The following is a 19384-nucleotide window of genomic DNA, read 5'->3' as shown; positions in this document are numbered from 1 at the left end:
TGTCAACTATGATTGGAGGCAAAAATTAAACCGAAAACTGGGGCAGTGAGGGAAAGGGGTGCCTTGGAAGAAGGGACTCCACTTTCTGTTGAGATGGTGCTGCAAAGATTTGTTACTAGTCCAACTTGGATTCTGTATCACTGTTTTGTTAGTACATTTCCTTGAATTTCTCCTGAAAAGGTGATTTAGTACAATGGAAATGTCAGTAGAGCAGCACGACTCTTTTGTGTTGGAACCAGGGAGGGAAGGGAAGGGAGTTTTCCCCTTCATTATTTGAACTGGTGCAAGTTTTGTTGCACTTGAATAGCTCCTCTGCAGACTGTAGAGTTAATGCAGTTTGACTGCAACAGCTCAATGTCACGGAATCCTAGGAATTGTGGTTTGGTGATGCCTGAGCTGTCTTTGGCTGGGAAGGTTAAAGACCTTGTTAAACTACAGCTCTCATGATCCCATAGCTTTGAGCTGGGATGGTAAAAGGGATGTCAAACTGCATTCCTTCTACAGTGTAAACACACCCAAGGTCTGTTCTGCATAAAGTGAAAGGTATTTAAGAAGGAGACTTATTTGTTCCTAGGTTAGGTGAACATAGCATTGAACGAAACATGCAGAATTATCATAGGATGTCTTAAACATACACCTGTTAATAAACTCTACAAGATAGCTGGCATTGCCCCCCCCCCCCTGATATGCGACGGGAAGTTGCTGCTAACTGTGGGAGAAATAAGGTTGAACACTGTGAAAGCCACCCACTACATGGCTACCAGCCTCCTCCCAGTAGACGCAAATCAAGGAAAAGCTTCATGAGAATTACCACTCCTCTTAATGTTTCCCCAGCAATAGCAAGAGTATCCCTCTGGGCAGTTAAACCAGGAATCCCAAATGGATGACCCCCACGAGGGGGTCATTCAGGGGCAAACCAGGAATGGGCAACCTGGAAGTCCCTGAATAGACTCAGAAGCGGAGTGGGAAGATCAAAAGACAACCTGGCAAAATGACACAACCTAAAAGAATCCCCCACTGTGTGTGACTATAGAGCAGAACAGACAATTCCGCATCTGTATGTTTGTCCACTATGCCCTGCCTCATGTACAGAGGAAGAATTGTTGGAGGCTACAGACAATGACATTGATGTTGCCGGTTTTTGGTCAAAAGATATTTAGCCACTTGTGCTCCTATTTTTATCTGTATTATACTAATTTATGCAATGCTTTTGATACGAAAAAAATGTGCCTGGGTAATTCTCAAACTTACTGGGTTCAACCTTGGGGTCTATCTGGCCTCTCTTCCGCCATAAGGGGAGAGCGCCCCCTGCTGGCCTGATGCGGTTCTCACTGGCGGCTTCCCGTCTTAACTAGTGAGGCTGCTAAGCTTGGATGGGTTGACAGGATCACAGTCTGAGTTGGCAGGGCAGCCTTCGATGAGGGTGTTTATGACAGTGTGTCTGAGAGCAGCACAGCGCCCAGGAATGGATATGTGTTTTTAAAATGACTCTGGAGGGAAGTCGAAAGGAATTGCTGTCTGTTGATGAACTGACTGTAATTCCTCTAGCGTTTTCTCACACGCAGGGAGTGAAGGATGAAGACTGGGGAACTCATCCGAAGGCAGATTTCAGTTAGAATGAGAATAGTTTCGGGTGCGGAAAAAAGGCAGGGTGAGCCAAAAGTCACAAAGGGATCGCCATGTTTAATCATTGTTTTTAATTCACAATGCCATAGCATCAGACGCAGTACAGATAGGAAATATACTTCCATTATGTGTGAAAAATCAAACCTTGTATTTTTTTTCTTAAATAAATTAAAAATAAGTATTAAAACACCAGAATCCTTTGTGACTTTTGGCCAAACCTGTTCAGTAATATCACATGTAATGGAAACAGTTTCTGTATCATTAGGGGCATATGGTTTCAGGTTTAGTGGGTTTAGTGGGTGGTTTCCTGTATTCTTGCTGAAGGAAGATTTAAGAGTTTAGTAGGACTTTGAGTGTACTTTCTGTGCACCTGTACCTGTACCTTTTTGCCATGGCCTCGGGCTTTATTTATAAACAACTGGAATTTGTGGGTAGCTTTGTGTGTGTGTGTGTGTGTGTGTGTGTGTGTGTGTGTGTGACGAGCGACTTGAGAAACTGGTGTGTGGGAATTGGCCATCTGCAAGGACGTTGCCCAGGGAATGCCCAGATGTTTGATGTTGATATTTTTACCATCCTTGTGGGAGACTTCTCTCGTTTCTCCCCATGGGGAGCTGGAGCTGAAAGAGGGAGCTCAACCCGCTCTTCCCAGATTTGAACTGTTGACCTGTCAGTCAGAAGTCCTGCCAGCACAGGACTTCTTGCACCACCGGAGGCTCTAGTAAGTGCATTTATACTGTTGAATTAATGCATTTTGACACCACTTTAACTACCATGATTCAATGCTATGGGATCCAAGTCACCAGCCCTCTTTGACAGAGAAGGCTAAAGCCCTTGTACAATGACAACTCTTGTGATTCCATAGCATCTAAAGTAGGGTCAAACTGCATTAATTGTACAATGTATGCACCCCAAGTTAGACAAAGTGGGTCATAAGATTCTGAAGTTTCTGTCTTCCACTAAAAGAAACTGGGGAAAAATACTCAGTGTGATATTATAGTTAGAATATACTGGGTTTTGAGGTTTCTAGATTCCCCCTCTCCACACTGCCCTGACATTTCTGGGTGACCTTGGACCAATTATTTTGTGACTCTCACCCTTAACTACCACACAAGGTTGTTGTGAGGATGAAGTAGTAAAGAGGAGAGCTGTGCCCATTGCCGTGAGCTCACTAAGGGAAAAAGGATATATAAATCTATAGAAATAAAAATGTAATGGTCGTTTGTGGCATTAACATAACTCAAAAACCACTGGCCGAATTGACACCAAATTTTGACACAATACACCTATCAGGCCAACGAGTGATCATCACTCATAAAAACACTGAAAAACACAGCAGAAGATACTTAAAAAGCCAAAAAATTTAAAAATTACCATATATATATATACACACACACACACACACAAACACACACACATATACATGCAAACATACATTGTATACACATACACACAAAGATATACACACACATATACCACACAAAACACATATACACAGACTGGGCCACAGCAACGTGTGGCAGGGGACGACTAGTATCAGTATAAATAAAAATGTAATGTTCGTTTGTGGGATTAACATAACTCAAAAACCACTGGACGAATTTACATCAAATTTGGACACATCACTCATAGAACACTGAAAAACACAGAGGAAAGGACTTAAAAAGACAAAATAAGCAAAGAGACGCTACAGCGCATGCGCAAAAATGACTCCCTCTGGCAAACTAAACACACAATAGTATATCCACACTCTCTTTTGGAGTACAGCTCCCAGAGGAAGGGAAAGCAAAGGGCGGAAGGAAAGGAAGAGGAAGAGAAGGAAGGGAGGAGAGAAGGAAAGAAAAAAAGGAAGGAAGGAAGGAAGGAAGGAAGGAAGGAAGGAAGGAAAGAGGGAGGGAGGGAGGGAGGGAGGGAAGGAAGGAAAGAGGGAGGGAGGGAAGGAAGGAAGGAGAGGAAGGAAGGAGAGAAAGAGGGAGGGAAGGTTGGCCACAGCAACACATGATGGGTACAGCTAGTAATAAATATAGATCAGGATGATTTTTAACAATCATATCCAACATCTTGATTTTGCTAAAACTTAGGGAGGGAAAGACTACAATGCTGGAAGTGAGATATACCGTGGTCAAGGGGCTGTTAGGCCATTTTTCCAGTCCTGACATGAATTGCTAACTAGGCAGGCTTCAGTGTCTCTCTCCACTGATTCTTCAGTATCTCCGTTTCTGCCTTTCTGATTTTTTGGTCCATGAAACAAAGTTCAGGTCCTCTGGGAAGCCGCTCTTAGCATTGCTGAGAAACATGCGATTATTAAGAATAGCTTTTAAGCATGGGTTCCCACATCTTCCTTCGACACTTCCTGGCCTTTATCATTCCTCCATTTCCCCTCCAATCTTCTCTGTGCGGAATCTCGGCTTATATACACAACTGAATATCTGAAGTACTGTTCCAGAAGAGTTAACTGCAGGGTTTAATAACTCAGTATATCTTTCCATAAAATTATTTCTGGTGTCGATAAGCACACTACGTGCAGTTTAGTGTTAATGGAGGGATAATGACAATTGTGATTTTTTTTGGCGTGTTTCTGTTGATTCCATACTGCCAGTGATGTATGAACATAATTTATGTCCTGCTGGAAATATACATAATGCACTGAACACGGTTTGTTTTGAAATATATTTTTGGGGAGGTGAATCTTGCAAATAATTCTCCCAGGCCCCATCTACACTGTTGTCTAATGCAGTCTGAAACTGCATTATATGGTCAGTGTAGACTCATATACTGCAATATTTTATATATGTATATGTATTTTATTGAATTTTGTGTATTGTTGCACTATCGGTGCTTTTGTAAGCTGCCCAAAGTCCCTTCTGGGAGATGGTGGTGGGAAATAAATAAATATAATTAAATTGCATTGAACTGCAATATATAAATCTACAAATAATGCAGTTTCAAACTGCATTATATGACAGTGTAGACGGGGTCCTTTTTTTTGTCACAATAGACCTGCCAGTGAATTTTCTAAAAGAAGAAATTAAAATGAAATTTTGGTGTTTCATGCCCAAACAGAAGGCTGTGCCCACTGCATTTTGCTGTGCCTTACAGGAGAAATACAGCCATGTTGGTAATATACAAATATTTATAGATCAACTCTGCTGATTGCATTTTTTACATACTAATGAGAGTCCTAAATATTGAGAGATTATATGGTGTGGTGAATTGAGTATTAGGCTTGGATCATGGCGATCAGGTGCATAGCACCTACTTGGCAGTAAAACTAACTGAGGCCCATCTATACTGCCATATAGTGCAGTTTGAAATTTTATTTATTTATTTATTTATTTATTTACGGCATTTATATGCCGCTCTTCTCACCCCGAAGGGGACTCAGAGTGGCTTACAGTATATATTTTAATACAATACATTATATTATTAGCATAGTACAATATCAGTATATATTACTATATTGAACTATACCATTATATTGTAATATTATTAGTAATATTAATGGCATGATATGGTCAGTAGACTCACTGAATGTTTGCCGTTGCTTTGTTGTGAACCTCCCTGAGTCCCCAAGAAGAGATAAAGCGGAATAGAAATAAAGTTTTATTATATTATTATATAATGCAGTTCAGTGTATTAAACTGTATTATACAAGTCTACATTGACTGTATAATACAGTTTCAAAGTGCAGTGTAAATGGGACCTATGGGTCCCAGAGTCTATCATGTCTTAGGATATATTGGGGAGGAGATGGAATCACTTGTATGCCTTTCAAACTTTCCCGGGGAATGAGTGAGATTCATAATAATTTGGTTATCCCTTTTCCTTGACCATCCCCATATTTTCCTGGTACGGCTTTTGTGGCTTTCACTGTTTTCCAAGAAGCAGACAGTTCTGCAACAAATGCACCAACTAAACATGCCTTCTTTTGTTGTATTTCAGCATCAAATGCGCTGGGGTACACTATCATTTTTCTTCTCTTCCATAAAACCAAATAGGGAATATCTTTGAGGCACAACAATTATCTTTGGCAGGGGGCAGTGCGCATGTCATCTACTATCTCTGTGGAGTTTTTATCCCAACTGACAGCTGATTCCTCTGTCTTTATGCATACAGCTGGCCCAGCTGTGCAAGCCAGTGACACCCATAACCTTGAGATGGGATCTACTTGGAAGGAAAAACGGAGGTCTTAATTCTCCAGGGCGTGTTTAATCTGCACCTCCTTTTTACTGAAGGCATCAAGTTGTTTAGCATGTACATCCTTCTCTCTCGCTTGCCATAGGCAGAGTAAGTAGAGGGTTGGGCTGGATCCTACCCAAACGCCTCTCAGAAAAAAGGACGGTTCCGTCTCTACCATCCATATAGAACCATATTGCTATTCTGAGATGAAGTTCAATTTTTTTTTTGACTGAAACACCCAGATCTTTTCAGGCCAGGAGGTTCTGGAACTTACAGTCCAAAACAGTAACTTCTCCATCCTCTGTCAGCATGGTGCAGTGTTTTGGACGATGACAATGGAAACCAGGGCTCATATACCTGTTTGGTCATGGAAACCTACTGGACAAGTCACATTCTCTCTGTCTTAGGGAAAGGCAAAGGCAAACCTTCTCTGAAGAAATCTTGCCAAGAAAACCCTATATCTAGGGTTACAAAAAGTTGGAAACAATGTGAAGGGACACACCATCACCACCATCAAACCACTTGCTCTGTAATGGAAATACATGTTTCCTAAAGGTAAAGATAAAGATTTCCCCTGATATTAAGTCTAGTCATGTCCAGCTCTGTTAGGGCGGGGTGATGGTGCTCTTCTCCATTTCTTAGCTGGCGTTGTCCGTAGACACCTCCAAGGTCATGTGGCCAGCATGACTGCATGTGGCGGTACCTATTAATCTACTTATATTTGCATGTTTTTGAACTGCTAAGTTGGCCTAATAATGGGGGCTCATCCAACTCCCTGGATTTGAACCACCAACCTTTCAGTCAGCAAGTTCAGCAGCTCAGCACCATGTTTCCTATGGTTTAATACAGGGGTCCTCAAACTTTTTAAACAGAAGGGCAGGTCACAGTCCCTCAAACTGTTGGAGGGCAGGATTATAATTTGAAAACAGTGTGAATGAATTCCTATGCACACTGTACATGTCTTATTTGTAGTGCAAAAAACACTTTAAAACAATACAATAATTAGAATGAAGAACAATTTTAACAAATATAAACTTATTCATATTTCAGTTGGAAGTGTGGGCCTGCTTTTGGCTGATGCAATAGGGTTGTTGTTGTTGTGTGTTTTCAAGTCGTTTCAGACTTAAGTTGACCCTGAGCGAGGGTCGGGTAAATGACCTTGGAGGGCCGTATCCAGCCTCCGGGCCTTAGTTTGAGGACCCCTGGTTTAATAAATAAAATATAACTTGAGATTATGTGGCATTCTGGTACTAGAAAAGAGGTTTCATTTGGGCATGGCACCCAACACTATCTCTTCTTGAAACTTGTCTAAAAAAGGTCCCATCTACACTGCTATATAATGCAGTTTCAAACAGCATTATATAGCAATGTAAATGGGGCTGAAGAGAGCTCCTGTAGGCATGTATAAAAAGTTCAGCCCCAAGTTTCATCATGTCTGGAATTAGAAAGAAGACTTATTTTTTTCCATGCAGGCATGACCCTGAACAGCACATTGATAATCTAGCCTTAAATCATACCTGGCACTCCTATTACTGATAAACCGTACATATTTGAGCCATTTTGAAGATGAAAGTAGAATTTGCAAGTGAGGCAGACTGGAAAGGGGAGAAAACGCTCAAACTAAGCATACATAAATGCCCAGGGATAGAAGCCAAGAAGCTGTCCCTGTGGTGTGGGATTTGGGACTGGCAAAGTGATAGATATTGAGAATGATTGGCAAGGAAGGCAAGAGCCGGCTTGATCTACTTGGGAACGCTCCAGGGTCTCACTGTCGAGAGAAGTGCTACCGTACTTCGCCCAGCCAGTTGAACGGTGCCAAGTAGGAATAGTGGCCCAGATCCTTCCAAAACATATGCATGCGCTTGTAAATTTCAAATCAGCTTCCAACACCATCCACAAATTTGATTTTGATGCCTTCATCCTGGATTTTACTGTAGAGAAAGTTATTGGGAATTCGGGAAGGGGGACAAATGCAGGAAAGGCTCACAGAGGTGTGAAAAAAAACTTAAATTGTTTTCAAGTACACATATAGAGAAATCTAGCTCAGTAGTGTTTCATCCACAGATTTTCCTAAACTTCTCTAAAGATGTCCAAAACTGAATACAATATCTTCTGTGGGCAGAAATCTGTGAACAAGACTTCTCTTACATTTCTTTTTTCTTCAAGAAGCATAGACACCATACCCTGTGACCCTTGTAGTCTTTGCTCTCTGAACTCCAGAGATTAAGGTTAAGATAATTTGGGAGTAGTAGGGAGAAAAGGCATTGTTTATATGTTTACAAAGTATCTTTTTATCGGGTTGCTGTAAGTTTTTTGGCTGTATGACCATGTTCCACAAGCATTCTCTCCTGACGTTTCACCTGCATCTATGGCAGGCATCCTCAGAGGTTGTGAGGTCCTCACAAGCCAGTGATTCTGGTCATGAAAGCCTTCAACAATATATCTCTTCTTATCATTTTTATATTCCATGTTGCACCAGATTTGACTTCAGACAGCTTTTGCAACTTAATCCTACAAACCTTACAAAGATTAGGCCCTGATTAATTTTGTTCTAAGAGTGGGATAGCCTACTACTAAACCAAAAAAGAAAAAGGTGTGAACCGTGTGCTCCTATGGTTGGGTTTGGCATCTCCGAACGGGCAGTTTTCAGGAGTCACACATACACACAGAAGCGACTTCTGGAGTTTCCTTGTGGCATTTTCAAATTAAAACCTCCCTTCCTCAAAGCAAATCCTCTCCCTAGCCTGGCTCAATTTGCTGGGGGATTTACAGCCACGCTTCACAAATTATACATAAATCTCACTGCGATTTTTCTGTTTTAATTCCCTGGTAAAATAAGCTACATAAATTTAGGGAAAGGGTAAGAAGAAGAGCGAGGCGGAGAAGAGTCCGCTTTATTGGGCAGGGAGTAAAGGGGGAAACGGGGCCATTCGTTCGTCCCTGATCTCAATTGACAGGAAGCATTTTGGTATTAAAACAGGGGGAGGAAAGAAAGAAAGAAAACCCAAACAAACCACCAAGGCCTCTGCTGACAAATTGACTGCAAACAGGTCTCAGGGGATGAATTGACTGAACCAATATTACCAGGTGCCGTGTCAGTTTCTATCCTTCTTGCTATTTATTATTTAATAAACAGGCAATTGTTCCTGTTCACCAAGCACAAATTGTGACGGTGTCAAAATCTATTTTAAAATCTCTCCAGGAAAAAAAAATTAACCCTTCCGTTCCAATGTTTCTTTTCTCATTACGATCTATACCGCCATTTAAGGCAAAGGAAAAATCTTTATTCTTAGCTAATAGAAGAGGAGTGGCGTGTGGTGGTGGGGAGACCCTTAGGAAACATAAATCATGCTTCGGTCCTTGGGTGCTTAGCTATATCACTTTTTTATGGGGGAGGGAAGCTGCTTGATTGACGTATACCTTCCAATTCTGCATCAGAGAGAAGAAAAAATATAGAACTTATCTGCTGTCTCCAAATATATTGCACAAGTAATTAGTATCCGAATATTGCAAGAAATTCATTGATTTTGTGTTTGTTGGGGGTGGGGAGAATTAGGATGCAATCGTGACACTGGTGTTGAAATTGGTATTGAAGGCCTGTGTGAAATTGACCATGTTTTATAGTGTTAAAAAAAAAGAACTGACTGGAATCAATGAACACAATGAAGGGCAATCGGAACTCTTTGCATCCTTTTCCCTCCTCTGTTTTGCAGGCAGGAAGGTGGGATGAGATTCACCTCCCTGAAAGATAAGACAGCATAGACCACCTTGGCTGAAAATACATTATGTGGGCCAGTTTCATCAGGGAAACTTTCAGTAATAATCTATTTGAGTTAAAGGAAGGGTGATTTAATTAGAACTATGCAATATCATTGCCTTTTTCAGATCGGTTCGGAAAGAGAGACCCAAATTAGGCTTGGTGGAGCAAATTTGAAGGGGTTTTTTTTTGAGCCCCCGGTGGAGCAATGGGTTAAACCCTTGTGCTGGCAGGACTGCAGACCATAAGGTCGGCGGTTCAAATCTGGGGAGCATGGTGAGCTCCCATCTGTCAGCTCCAGCTTCTCATGCAGGGACATGAGAGAAGCCTCCTACAGGATGGTAAAAATAATCTGCGTATCCCCTGGGCAATGTCCTTGCAGACGGCCAATTCTCTCACACTGGAATTGACAAGTCACTCCTGACATGGAAAAAAAATCAGTTCTCTCCTTTGGGCAAAATTGGACTTGGAACAGCTTATCTCCATTTGTCTCAATGCGGCCAGTGGTTCTGCACTGCCATTGTGATACATTATATGGTTCTACACTGACCATATAATGCAGTTCAAACTGCATCATAGGACGGCGTAAAACCAGCCTGAGATGTCATTAGGGTTACTTATTTATCTAAAGCATTTATATTCCGCCCTTCTCACCCCGAAGGGGACTCAGGGCGGAGCACAACATATAAATAGCAAACATTCAATGCCAGAACATAAATAGACTATACACATACATAAACATTAAAATCATTAAAATAAATTTGTTATTTCTCACATTGTTTGGAGACTGCCCCGCATGTCCACTCTTGGGTTTGAATACACCTATATCATCACCTGAGTAGTCCTGATGTTTCGCACGTCCTTGATAAATACTCCAAAGTAGTTCCCATTTTCATATGTCATTAATCCCATTTTAATCTACTTGTGTGTTTGCTAAAATACAACATGAGGCACAGGGCAATCGAAATGGGGACTTGAGTGTAGTTGCTGTGAAATTTCAAGGAAAGGATTATATTTGGCTCTTGAAAGATTTTTGCTCAAATAAAATTGTGTGTGTGTGTGAGAGAGAGAGAGAATCTAGAGTTTTAATTATAATCTCTCAAAGCTTCCTGATACAACTCTCAGCCTTGTAAACACTTGTAAACACATAGCACCTGTATATTGATTCAGCAAAGAGAACTGACAGATGTTGCTTTCGTTACTTTGGGTGTCTTTTTTGAAAAATAGAGATACATTTTTCAGATCCAGAGGAATGAAATTGTCTGTCATAAACACAAATGAAATTAACAGAAAACATTGAAGGTGAGGATGCCTAATTTTAAGCTCACCTAGTTAATAATGTGGTATTTTACATTTAAGAACATTAGCATGTCATTTGGAAATGATACCCTGATGAATAGCTTATCACACCACGTTTGGGATTAATGACACCCCTTTCAGTTAAATATGAAATAAGCAACAGTTAAAGATGAATTTTAAAAGAAGGGAGATATCTGAAAACTTTCCACCCACATGCAGTTTGGGAGTGGTTGCTAATAAAGATGAGGTAGGAGACATATAACTCAGTTTATTAAAAGCTAATGAAAAATGAAAAAGAACTTGTTCTTGATGGACAGAAAAATGCTTGGGTGGAGAGAAATGAAATCACAACATGCAAAAAGGTGTTGAAGCATTATTAGAGTGCATATGGTATTCAGTCAGGATTTTTACACATCACTCTTGCTCTTTTTAGATTCAAAAACCTCCAATGTCTTAAGATTTTAGATGCAATCTCTTTATTTGAACACTCAAACCATGTTTCTATAACAATTCCACTATATTTCTATGGACATGTGAGTGGAATAAAACTATTACCAAGTTTGTGTAACATGTATGTTCGTATAAATGTGTATACATATATTGAATTATGTATTAAAATATTCTTTGTATATATGTAGATATGGTTATTTTAAGACATTTATTTGAATATATGTTCACTTTCAAATTGATGGTAGATTTTGAGATATAATTCTGTATTTGTAGGAGGAAATATAATATTTCCTTCCTGCAACATTTTCAAGTAACTAAATATATGGTAGCTCTCTCTCTCTCTCTATATATATATATATAAATAAATAAATAAATAAAATTTGGCAGTACTATATGTACTTAGGTATTTACTATAATACTGATGATATATTTTAAGTAATAACACTTTATGTTCAGGAATACATATTAGGCATCTATTATATCATAGCCATATATGTATGGCATAAGTGTCAAATGAATACATCAATCCTTCATATTTTTACAATGTCAGTGACAGTTTGCATAAGATGTTGAACACACATGAATCCTGCAAAATGCTCCTGAGATTTATGTTATTTAGCATACAGTTCATAGATGTAGCCACACAAAACTTTAGTAACAGCAAATGCACTATTCTGTGCAATCTTATCAAACAATAAAATTACAAATTCCCATATGTGTCATAATTTGAAATAATAATAATCTGCATCTCTGACTATTTTACATATAGTTTTATAAACATAATTCACAAAATTTCCAAGAATCAGGTTCTGATGCTTCTTTCCTCAGTACAAATCCTATTCAACTTTACCAATGAAAGAAAATATATTTCAAACGATTGTTTGTGTCATGTTCTAGTTGCTGGGTGTGACATTGTGCAAAGTTCGATTTTGTGGCACTCTATTTTATTGTACCATTTTGAAATCAAGTTTCATTCTGGTTTCATATAGCGAGTGTTTTAAAAGAATATAAACCCTGTGGCATGCTAAATTAAATATTTTTCTATTTTGAAGATCTCTAGATCAATATATTTTTTCCTTTGAGTTAGCTTCCATCTATTGAGAACTGGGAATCTTCATCTATCTTGAAATTATGAATGAAAGAATTCTTCATACAGCCTCTTCATTTATATATTTCTCTCCCCCCCCCTCCTTCTATATATATCCTATAAATAAAAAGCAAAACAAACCCTGTTGTCACTATGCATGGAAAGGAACAGGCAGGTTGTATCCCAGGATAGAATCTGATTTAAGACCGTTTTAAAACTTGACTGACAGCAAGGCTGGGCTGCAAGTCCAAAGGGATTTTTTAAATGGGAGAATAGATGTTAAATGAATCTCAGTGGGAAATGATGCCTCATATGCATTTTTCATTTGTTAAGCCTTTTCTCCCCCACCCGTGTATTCATATTAGAATCAGTGACTGTTTATATTTTAAATACTCTTTAGAGCTTTTGATGAGTAAATCATGTAGCTTTTTAGAATACCAATACGCTTGCATTCTTTCAGATTACTTAATAGGAAATATGCCAAGGAATTAATAAGTGTACATTACTCACAGGAATAGAATTCTAACTAAGAAGGACCCTGGAGTTAGAATAAATGTCATTGCCTTCTGTCTTTAGGTCAAGTGGGAGGTGGGAGTGACCTTTGGTTTCGTTTTGTTTTTCCTGAAAAATTGCCTATATACACTTATATGAGAGTAAATCCCAATGTCCACAATGAGGCTTGTTTCTAAGTAGACGTGTGTAGGTTTCCAGTGTCCCCAGACCTGAGATGGCTTATATCTCAAATATTTAATTTCTTTGTACAAAAAGTACATTTAAGCAAAGTTTTGGAAACTGATGCTGTATATTTGTGTCCAAGTGCTGGGAAATACAAGGTGAAAGTTCTCGAAGGTGAATGGGCGGAGCCAATGTGGGAGTTGGGAGGAGTCAATGTATTAATGGTGAGGGGTTAATGAGGGTGGGTGTGGCTACTTGAAAATGGAAGAGGTCAGATGTTTGAACAGGTAGGGGAAGTAGGGTGCACTCAAAGGCTATAGGGAAAGTATGATTGGAGTGTCACCAAAATTGGTGCAGAAGGTAAAATTAGGACAATAACATGGACTTGGATTTAGGTCTCTAGGTTGGTTGACAGGAAGAGTCAGAGGGCACAAATTAAAGGTGAACTTGGATGTGTTTTCAGAAAGGGAAGGGGAGGAGCAGAGGATGGCCTTAGGTTGAAAGGAACATCACAGGGTAGGAGGGGACATCAGCTTACCTGCCCATTCTTCATCAGGTCTGCCCACATGCTGGTGCCATCACCCCCACGCATGAGCACATGGTAGGTGAAGAAGTAGATGCCAGGTAGAGGGCAGGTGAACTTGCCACTGGAGGGTTCGTAGTAGTTCCCCACATTGGTCACAACGTCGTCGAAGCGGAGGATCTCATAGCCTTCATGTGGTTTCCGGAGTCCCGCGTAGAAAGCGATCTTAGGGCTATAGAAGGTTGGAATGTAACCCCCAGGCCCTGGACCAGGTGGGCCTGGAGGACCTGGCCTCCCTGGCTCTCCAGCTGGCCCTTTGGGCCCAGGTGGCCCTGGAGGGCCAGGTGGACCACGGATTCCAGACTTGCCCTTCCTCCCTGGGTCTCCCCTCCCTCCAGACACATAAGGAGGTGGGGAGATGACGGCCAACTCCTGGCTGGACTCTGCCGAAGCCGCCCCATGGGTTTGTGGCGTATAGGGATCACAAACCATACGGCAGCTTCCCAACATCTCATAGTGAGAGGTGGTTTTGGAGCTGTGCACCAGCAACGGGATGGCCACCAGGAGAACCAGCACCATGGCCACCCCAATGGCAGCCCCGATGACTCTTTTTTTCCGGCTCAGCCTGGAGGCGGCCAGGGTTAAGAAATCGTCTTCGCTTTTGGAGGTAATGGTGGAAGTTTCTCTGGAGCCAACGATCACCCGGACGGAGGTCCCACCGCCTTGAGCGCCCTTGGCGTGATGCTCCACTGTGGCTCCTTGTCCCTGGGAAGGAAGCACTTGTTGACTCACGAAGCAAACTCTGTCCTAAGTGGCCCAGTTCTGCTGAGCTCGGTGTCTGTCTCCCTCCACGAGATACTTCGCTTTATAGTAGACACTTTGGCTGGCTCATGCTTCCCTGTGAGCAGCAGCACCAGCGGCAGCAGTAGCAACAGCGGCAGTAGCAGCAGCAGGAGATGTGGTAGAGATGGAGATGGCTGGAAAGGAAAAGTGTGTATGTGTGTGCATATGTGTATGTGTGAATATGTAAGTGTGTGTGTGTATGGATATAGAATTGCCTTCCTTTCTCTTCCCCACTTGAGAACTCAGCTGGTGACCGCAAAGCAGCTCCAGGCTCCTTGTGCCAGATCATATGGTCATCAACAGAAAACCGGAGGGGAAGAGAGTGTGAGAGAGATTTCCCAACCACCAGTTCCTCCAGCAGCACCCCTCCCTCCCTACCACATGCAAAATCCTTTCCACAAACTCCAGAAGAGAAGATCTGACTGAGCTGCCCAAGATGCAAAAAGTAGCTTTAAGCCAACCAGAGCGACCTCTGGTGCTTCACGAAGGAGGCGAGGCTCAGCCACTGAGAGATGCCTGCCTGGAGCCTGGAAGTGTCTCATCCCATCCATAGCAGCAGCAGCAGCAACAGCAGCAGCAACAGCAGCAGCCAGCTTGGGCTTCTGCTTTGCATTTGCATGTGAGCAGGGGCGGATTGTCAGGAGCAAATGTGGGGGAGGGTGGGGAAGAGGGTCTGGAGGCCCTCAGGTGCTGCTGGGGGGATCCGTGTGGACAAACATCACTGTCACCTCTCTGTTCAGGAAGAGCCGGGGAGGGAACTCCTTCCAAAGAAGTGCGCTCCCTGTCACTTGCCTGGTCTGGGCGCTTGCATAGCACACTAGAGCGACAGAGAGCGCATTCAGTGTGTGCTCCCCCCACTCCTCATTCTATATCCAAGGCTGTGCCTCCCTTTGCTGAATCCCAGCCCACCCTCAGCCCCCCTGGCTTCTAGAGTCATGTTTAAGGATGTGTTTTATATGCTGGGGTTGTATCATTTTCCCCATGCAATTAAGTGCTTTACCTTTGTGCCTCCTTTGCCTCTCTCAGCGGAGATTGATTAACAGCTGACAGATCCAGCCGGAATCTCCTAGAGGGGCTGCAAGCCATCACATTCATTAATTAATCAATTATTTCCCCATTCTCCCCAAACACCCATCTCTCTCTCTCTCTTGCACACATACTGTACAGAGAGAAGTGCCGTACACTCCAGCAGCTCAGTTTGGTGAGATGATATGAAGAACATATGGGAAACTTGCAAGTGTGTACAAATTGAAAAAGTGAAACACACATGTGCATAAGAGAGAAAAAGTATGTACACATCTGTCTCTGTGACTGTTATTACTATGTTCAGGGGTATGATCTATAAGTGTATATAGACACAAGATGGGTGTGTAATTCAAAACAGTGATGATGACATGCGTCATGTGTTCATGTGAATCCAGGATGCTCTGTCTGCATACGACTATCATCCTTCGAGAGAGAGAGGTTGTGTAGATATCTATGTGTTGCATGGATGTGCAGAAATGGTAGGATTCTATACATGATAAGTAAATACACATTTTGAACGAATGATGATGACTATGTGGCTTTTAATCCACATGTACATGAAAATGGAGAAGTCAGAATTGGCTTTTATTGAAGTATGCCTACTTTCTCTACTGATTATTAGATATTTGGGATGAGGCCACAGAAGGGGACAATTTTATTAAGGAGATATGTTGTGATTCAGGCTAAATTCATTTCACCTTTCACCATGAAGCTGTAACGGACACCTCTGTTAGTATGCTCTAATGGACAGAGTATGCATAGCTTTTTGTAGGTGTTCATACTGCATGCATATTGCCGTGTCATTCAGTCCATATTTGCATCCGTATACATTCTAGTTAAATATTTTATTTTATTATACGTGACTGAATGGGAGGGGGGAGTATTTTGTTACCGTCACTGGGCCATCAAAAACATACTATGTGACTAGCGTTTCTTGTTTCCATTTAGAAAGATATATTGTTTGCATGTTTTTTGAACATCCTAATAAATACATAGCTTTGTATGAATGGCAAACTTTGCCATATTCAAAGAATTACTTAAATTTGAATGTGTTTCTATGAGCAAGAGAAATACATGTAGCAATATTTATAAATAAGTTGTATCCCAAATAAGTACACCCTATGCACCTTGCATGCATGGAATAACTAATGAATGAATTGGGTTTGTGGAGTGAGATTGTGTTCCATCCTATTCTGTTCTAATGTGCAAAACTGTATGTATCTATGAGTGAGAGAAATATGAGTTGCAATATTTATAAATAAGTTGTATCCCAAATATGTACACCCTATGCACCTTGCATGCATGGAATAATTAACAAATGATTTGGGTTTGTGGAATGAAATTGTGTCCCATACTATTCTGAATGGATCACTTATTGAGTTATTGCTGATTCTAGGTATATAGTGTGAGTTTCAAATAGAAGTATCCCAACATGCTTTTTCAGTCACTGTGCTATCTCCACTCAAGCTTTTTTTTTTTTTTTGTCTTTAAGAGTCGACCCTTTTTAAAATGTCAGTCCTCAGAGGAAACTCTAAAGAGAATATAAGACTTGGAATGTTGGGTTGAGGATGCCCATACCTGTAAAGAAGCTGTGCGGATTGAACTGTTTGTACTATCTTGACCCACTTTTGCAGCGCTCTTGGTAGGGAATCAGTGTGTGGCAAAATTGACAGTGTATGGTCTCAGATGTGCCAGGATGTCTGTTACCAATAAGTTTCCAGAATGGCCAATCTCAATAATATAGTTGTTATTATCAATACTTTCTGAATTTAATTTCCCTATGACCTCATAATCTACAATGGCACTCCTTTATAAGTGCTCTGTTGATATATATATGTGCATACATACTTGAAAATCTGGACAACACTCCTCATCTGATGGAGTGGGCTGTAGTTCACAAATGTTTGGCTACAATAAATGTGTTAGTCTTTGTGATACTGCAGAATATTGTTTTGCATCCTTCAAAACATGTCTTGAGGAAGGGTGTCTGTGTCTTATGCATGAATATTGCGTGTCCCTGTATTGTATTCCTGTTTTTCTTGCAAGTTTTAGGTGGCGATAATAGACAATTGCTATACAAAAGAAGCTCTCACAGACAATGTAGTAATCCAGTATCTGTGTAAGCTTATCAGGGCTGTCAATGCAATGTTCATTCGCTTTCATAGCAGCACCTGACAATATGCATGTGTTGGTATATACATCCATATTTGAATATTTGGTATGGATATTTAATGGCCTAAATCTAATTATCACAGAGGCCCCTGCGGTGCAGCAGGTTAAACTGCTGAGATGCTGGATTTGCTGACTAAAAGGTTAGCAGTTTGAATTTGGGAGCAGGGTGAGCTCCTGAGTTTAGCCCCAGCTTCTGCCAACCTAGCAGTTTGAAAACATGCAAATATGTGTAGATAAATGGGTGCTGCTTCGGCTGGACAGTAACAGCACTCCATGCAGTCATGCCAGCCACATGACTTTGTAGGTGTCTATGGGCAACACTGGCTCTTTGGCTTAGAAATGGAGATGAGCACCCCCCCCCTCCCCAGAGTCGGACACAACTAGACTTAATGTCAAGGGGAAACCTTTATTAATTAACACACCTCACCACAACCTGTCAAATTAATGGGATTTAACTAAGTGTTGACCTATCCGCCAGCAGTACATTTTGGTGGGACTTCTCATCTTGGGATTAGCAGTTGAACTTAGACTTATGACTTCTATTTGTAAATATGCTATCACTTTTATGTTCATATTTCTTTATGTGTTTGCCTCCCATACACACACTGCAAACTGTTTATATTGTGTTTAGTTTGTACCTTGAAATATCCAACTTTCCAACATTGCTTTCTTCCTGTGTGTGTGAAAGAGACGAGCACGGAGTTACCTTCAGAAGTTTCCTTTGCTGCAGTGTTTGCCCAGGAGGCGACACTCTAGCAAGCCCAATACGTCTCAATAGCAACATGCTTCTCTCTGCCCCCAGCAGCTGTCACTGACTCTTCCCCATTCCTCTTCACTGAAAAGCAAAACCTTCTGATTCATGGATGCTCTTTTACAATCTTTACTGGATTTTGCCATCTTTTCTTCCCTTCTTTCAAATAATGGAATAGTGCATGTCTATGCCCTACAAATACCCAGAACTTATGTCTTCTTCAAAAGGGATTCAAATCTGCCCTTTCTGGGTATTTAATCAAGGAATAAAAGAAGATGATCAGAAAAATGTCAGTCTTTTTTCCTGTTTTATCAACAGGCTGCTCAAAATACAATCAGGCTGGTGTTGGATCTGTGTCAAGAAAATGTTATTTTTCTCTCTGTTCGCAAAGACACTCACTTTGAATGTTACTTAAAGCTCTGCATTTTGCACTAGTTCTTTGACTTAGGTTTTGTAGGGCCTCTGCAGAGGTGCACGTTTGTGTTTGTGTAGAAACAATGGTGCAATTGTATCTAAAGCCTTTGGATGTACTAGCTGTGTTTGTGTGTGAATTCCAACTGTGGTCCATACATGTAATTCCTTCACTCTATTTCTTTCTCTCCTCCTCTCTCTCTCTTTATGTACATTTGTATGCATTTGTGTGTGTGCGTGTGTGTGTGTGTGTGAAAGAGAGAGAGAGAGAAAGAGAAACACAACCTCTGATGATGCCTGCTATTGATGTGGGTGAAACGTCAGGAGGAAATGCTTCTGGAACATGGCCATACAGCCCAGAAAACCCACAGCAACCTAGTGATTCCGGCTTTCAACAACAAATTAAACACATGAATGTTTGCGCTTTTAGTACATAATCATCATCTTTGTTCACTGATGACAATAATGGTTTTGTCTCTGTATTTCTGTCTGTACTGGACTTTTTATATTTGTCTGTGCTGTGATCTTGTTAGTGTATGCTAATAAAGGCTGTTGTTGTTGTTGTACTGGACTCCCCCCCCCCCCAAA

The 19384-nt window shown here is 41.1% G+C and overlaps 1 protein-coding gene across 1 annotated transcript in view; it reads right to left on the bottom strand.

The window, feature by feature from the left end:
* Positions 1-14400, bottom strand: part of C1QL4 (complement C1q like 4) — a 38728-nt gene extending 24328 nt beyond the window's left edge. The window contains exon 1 of the mRNA XM_060763924.2: positions 13609-14400. Coding sequence (XP_060619907.1) covers positions 13609-14172 — 564 coding nt within the window. The 5' untranslated portion in view covers positions 14173-14400. The remainder of the gene's footprint in view (positions 1-13608) is intronic.
* Positions 14401-19384: the final 4984 nt, after the last annotated feature.

Source organism: Anolis sagrei, chromosome 2, assembly GCF_037176765.1.
Source record: "Anolis sagrei isolate rAnoSag1 chromosome 2, rAnoSag1.mat, whole genome shotgun sequence".
NCBI lineage: Eukaryota > Metazoa > Chordata > Lepidosauria > Squamata > Dactyloidae > Anolis > Anolis sagrei.
This window is presented reverse-complemented; position numbering and strand designations above follow the sequence as displayed.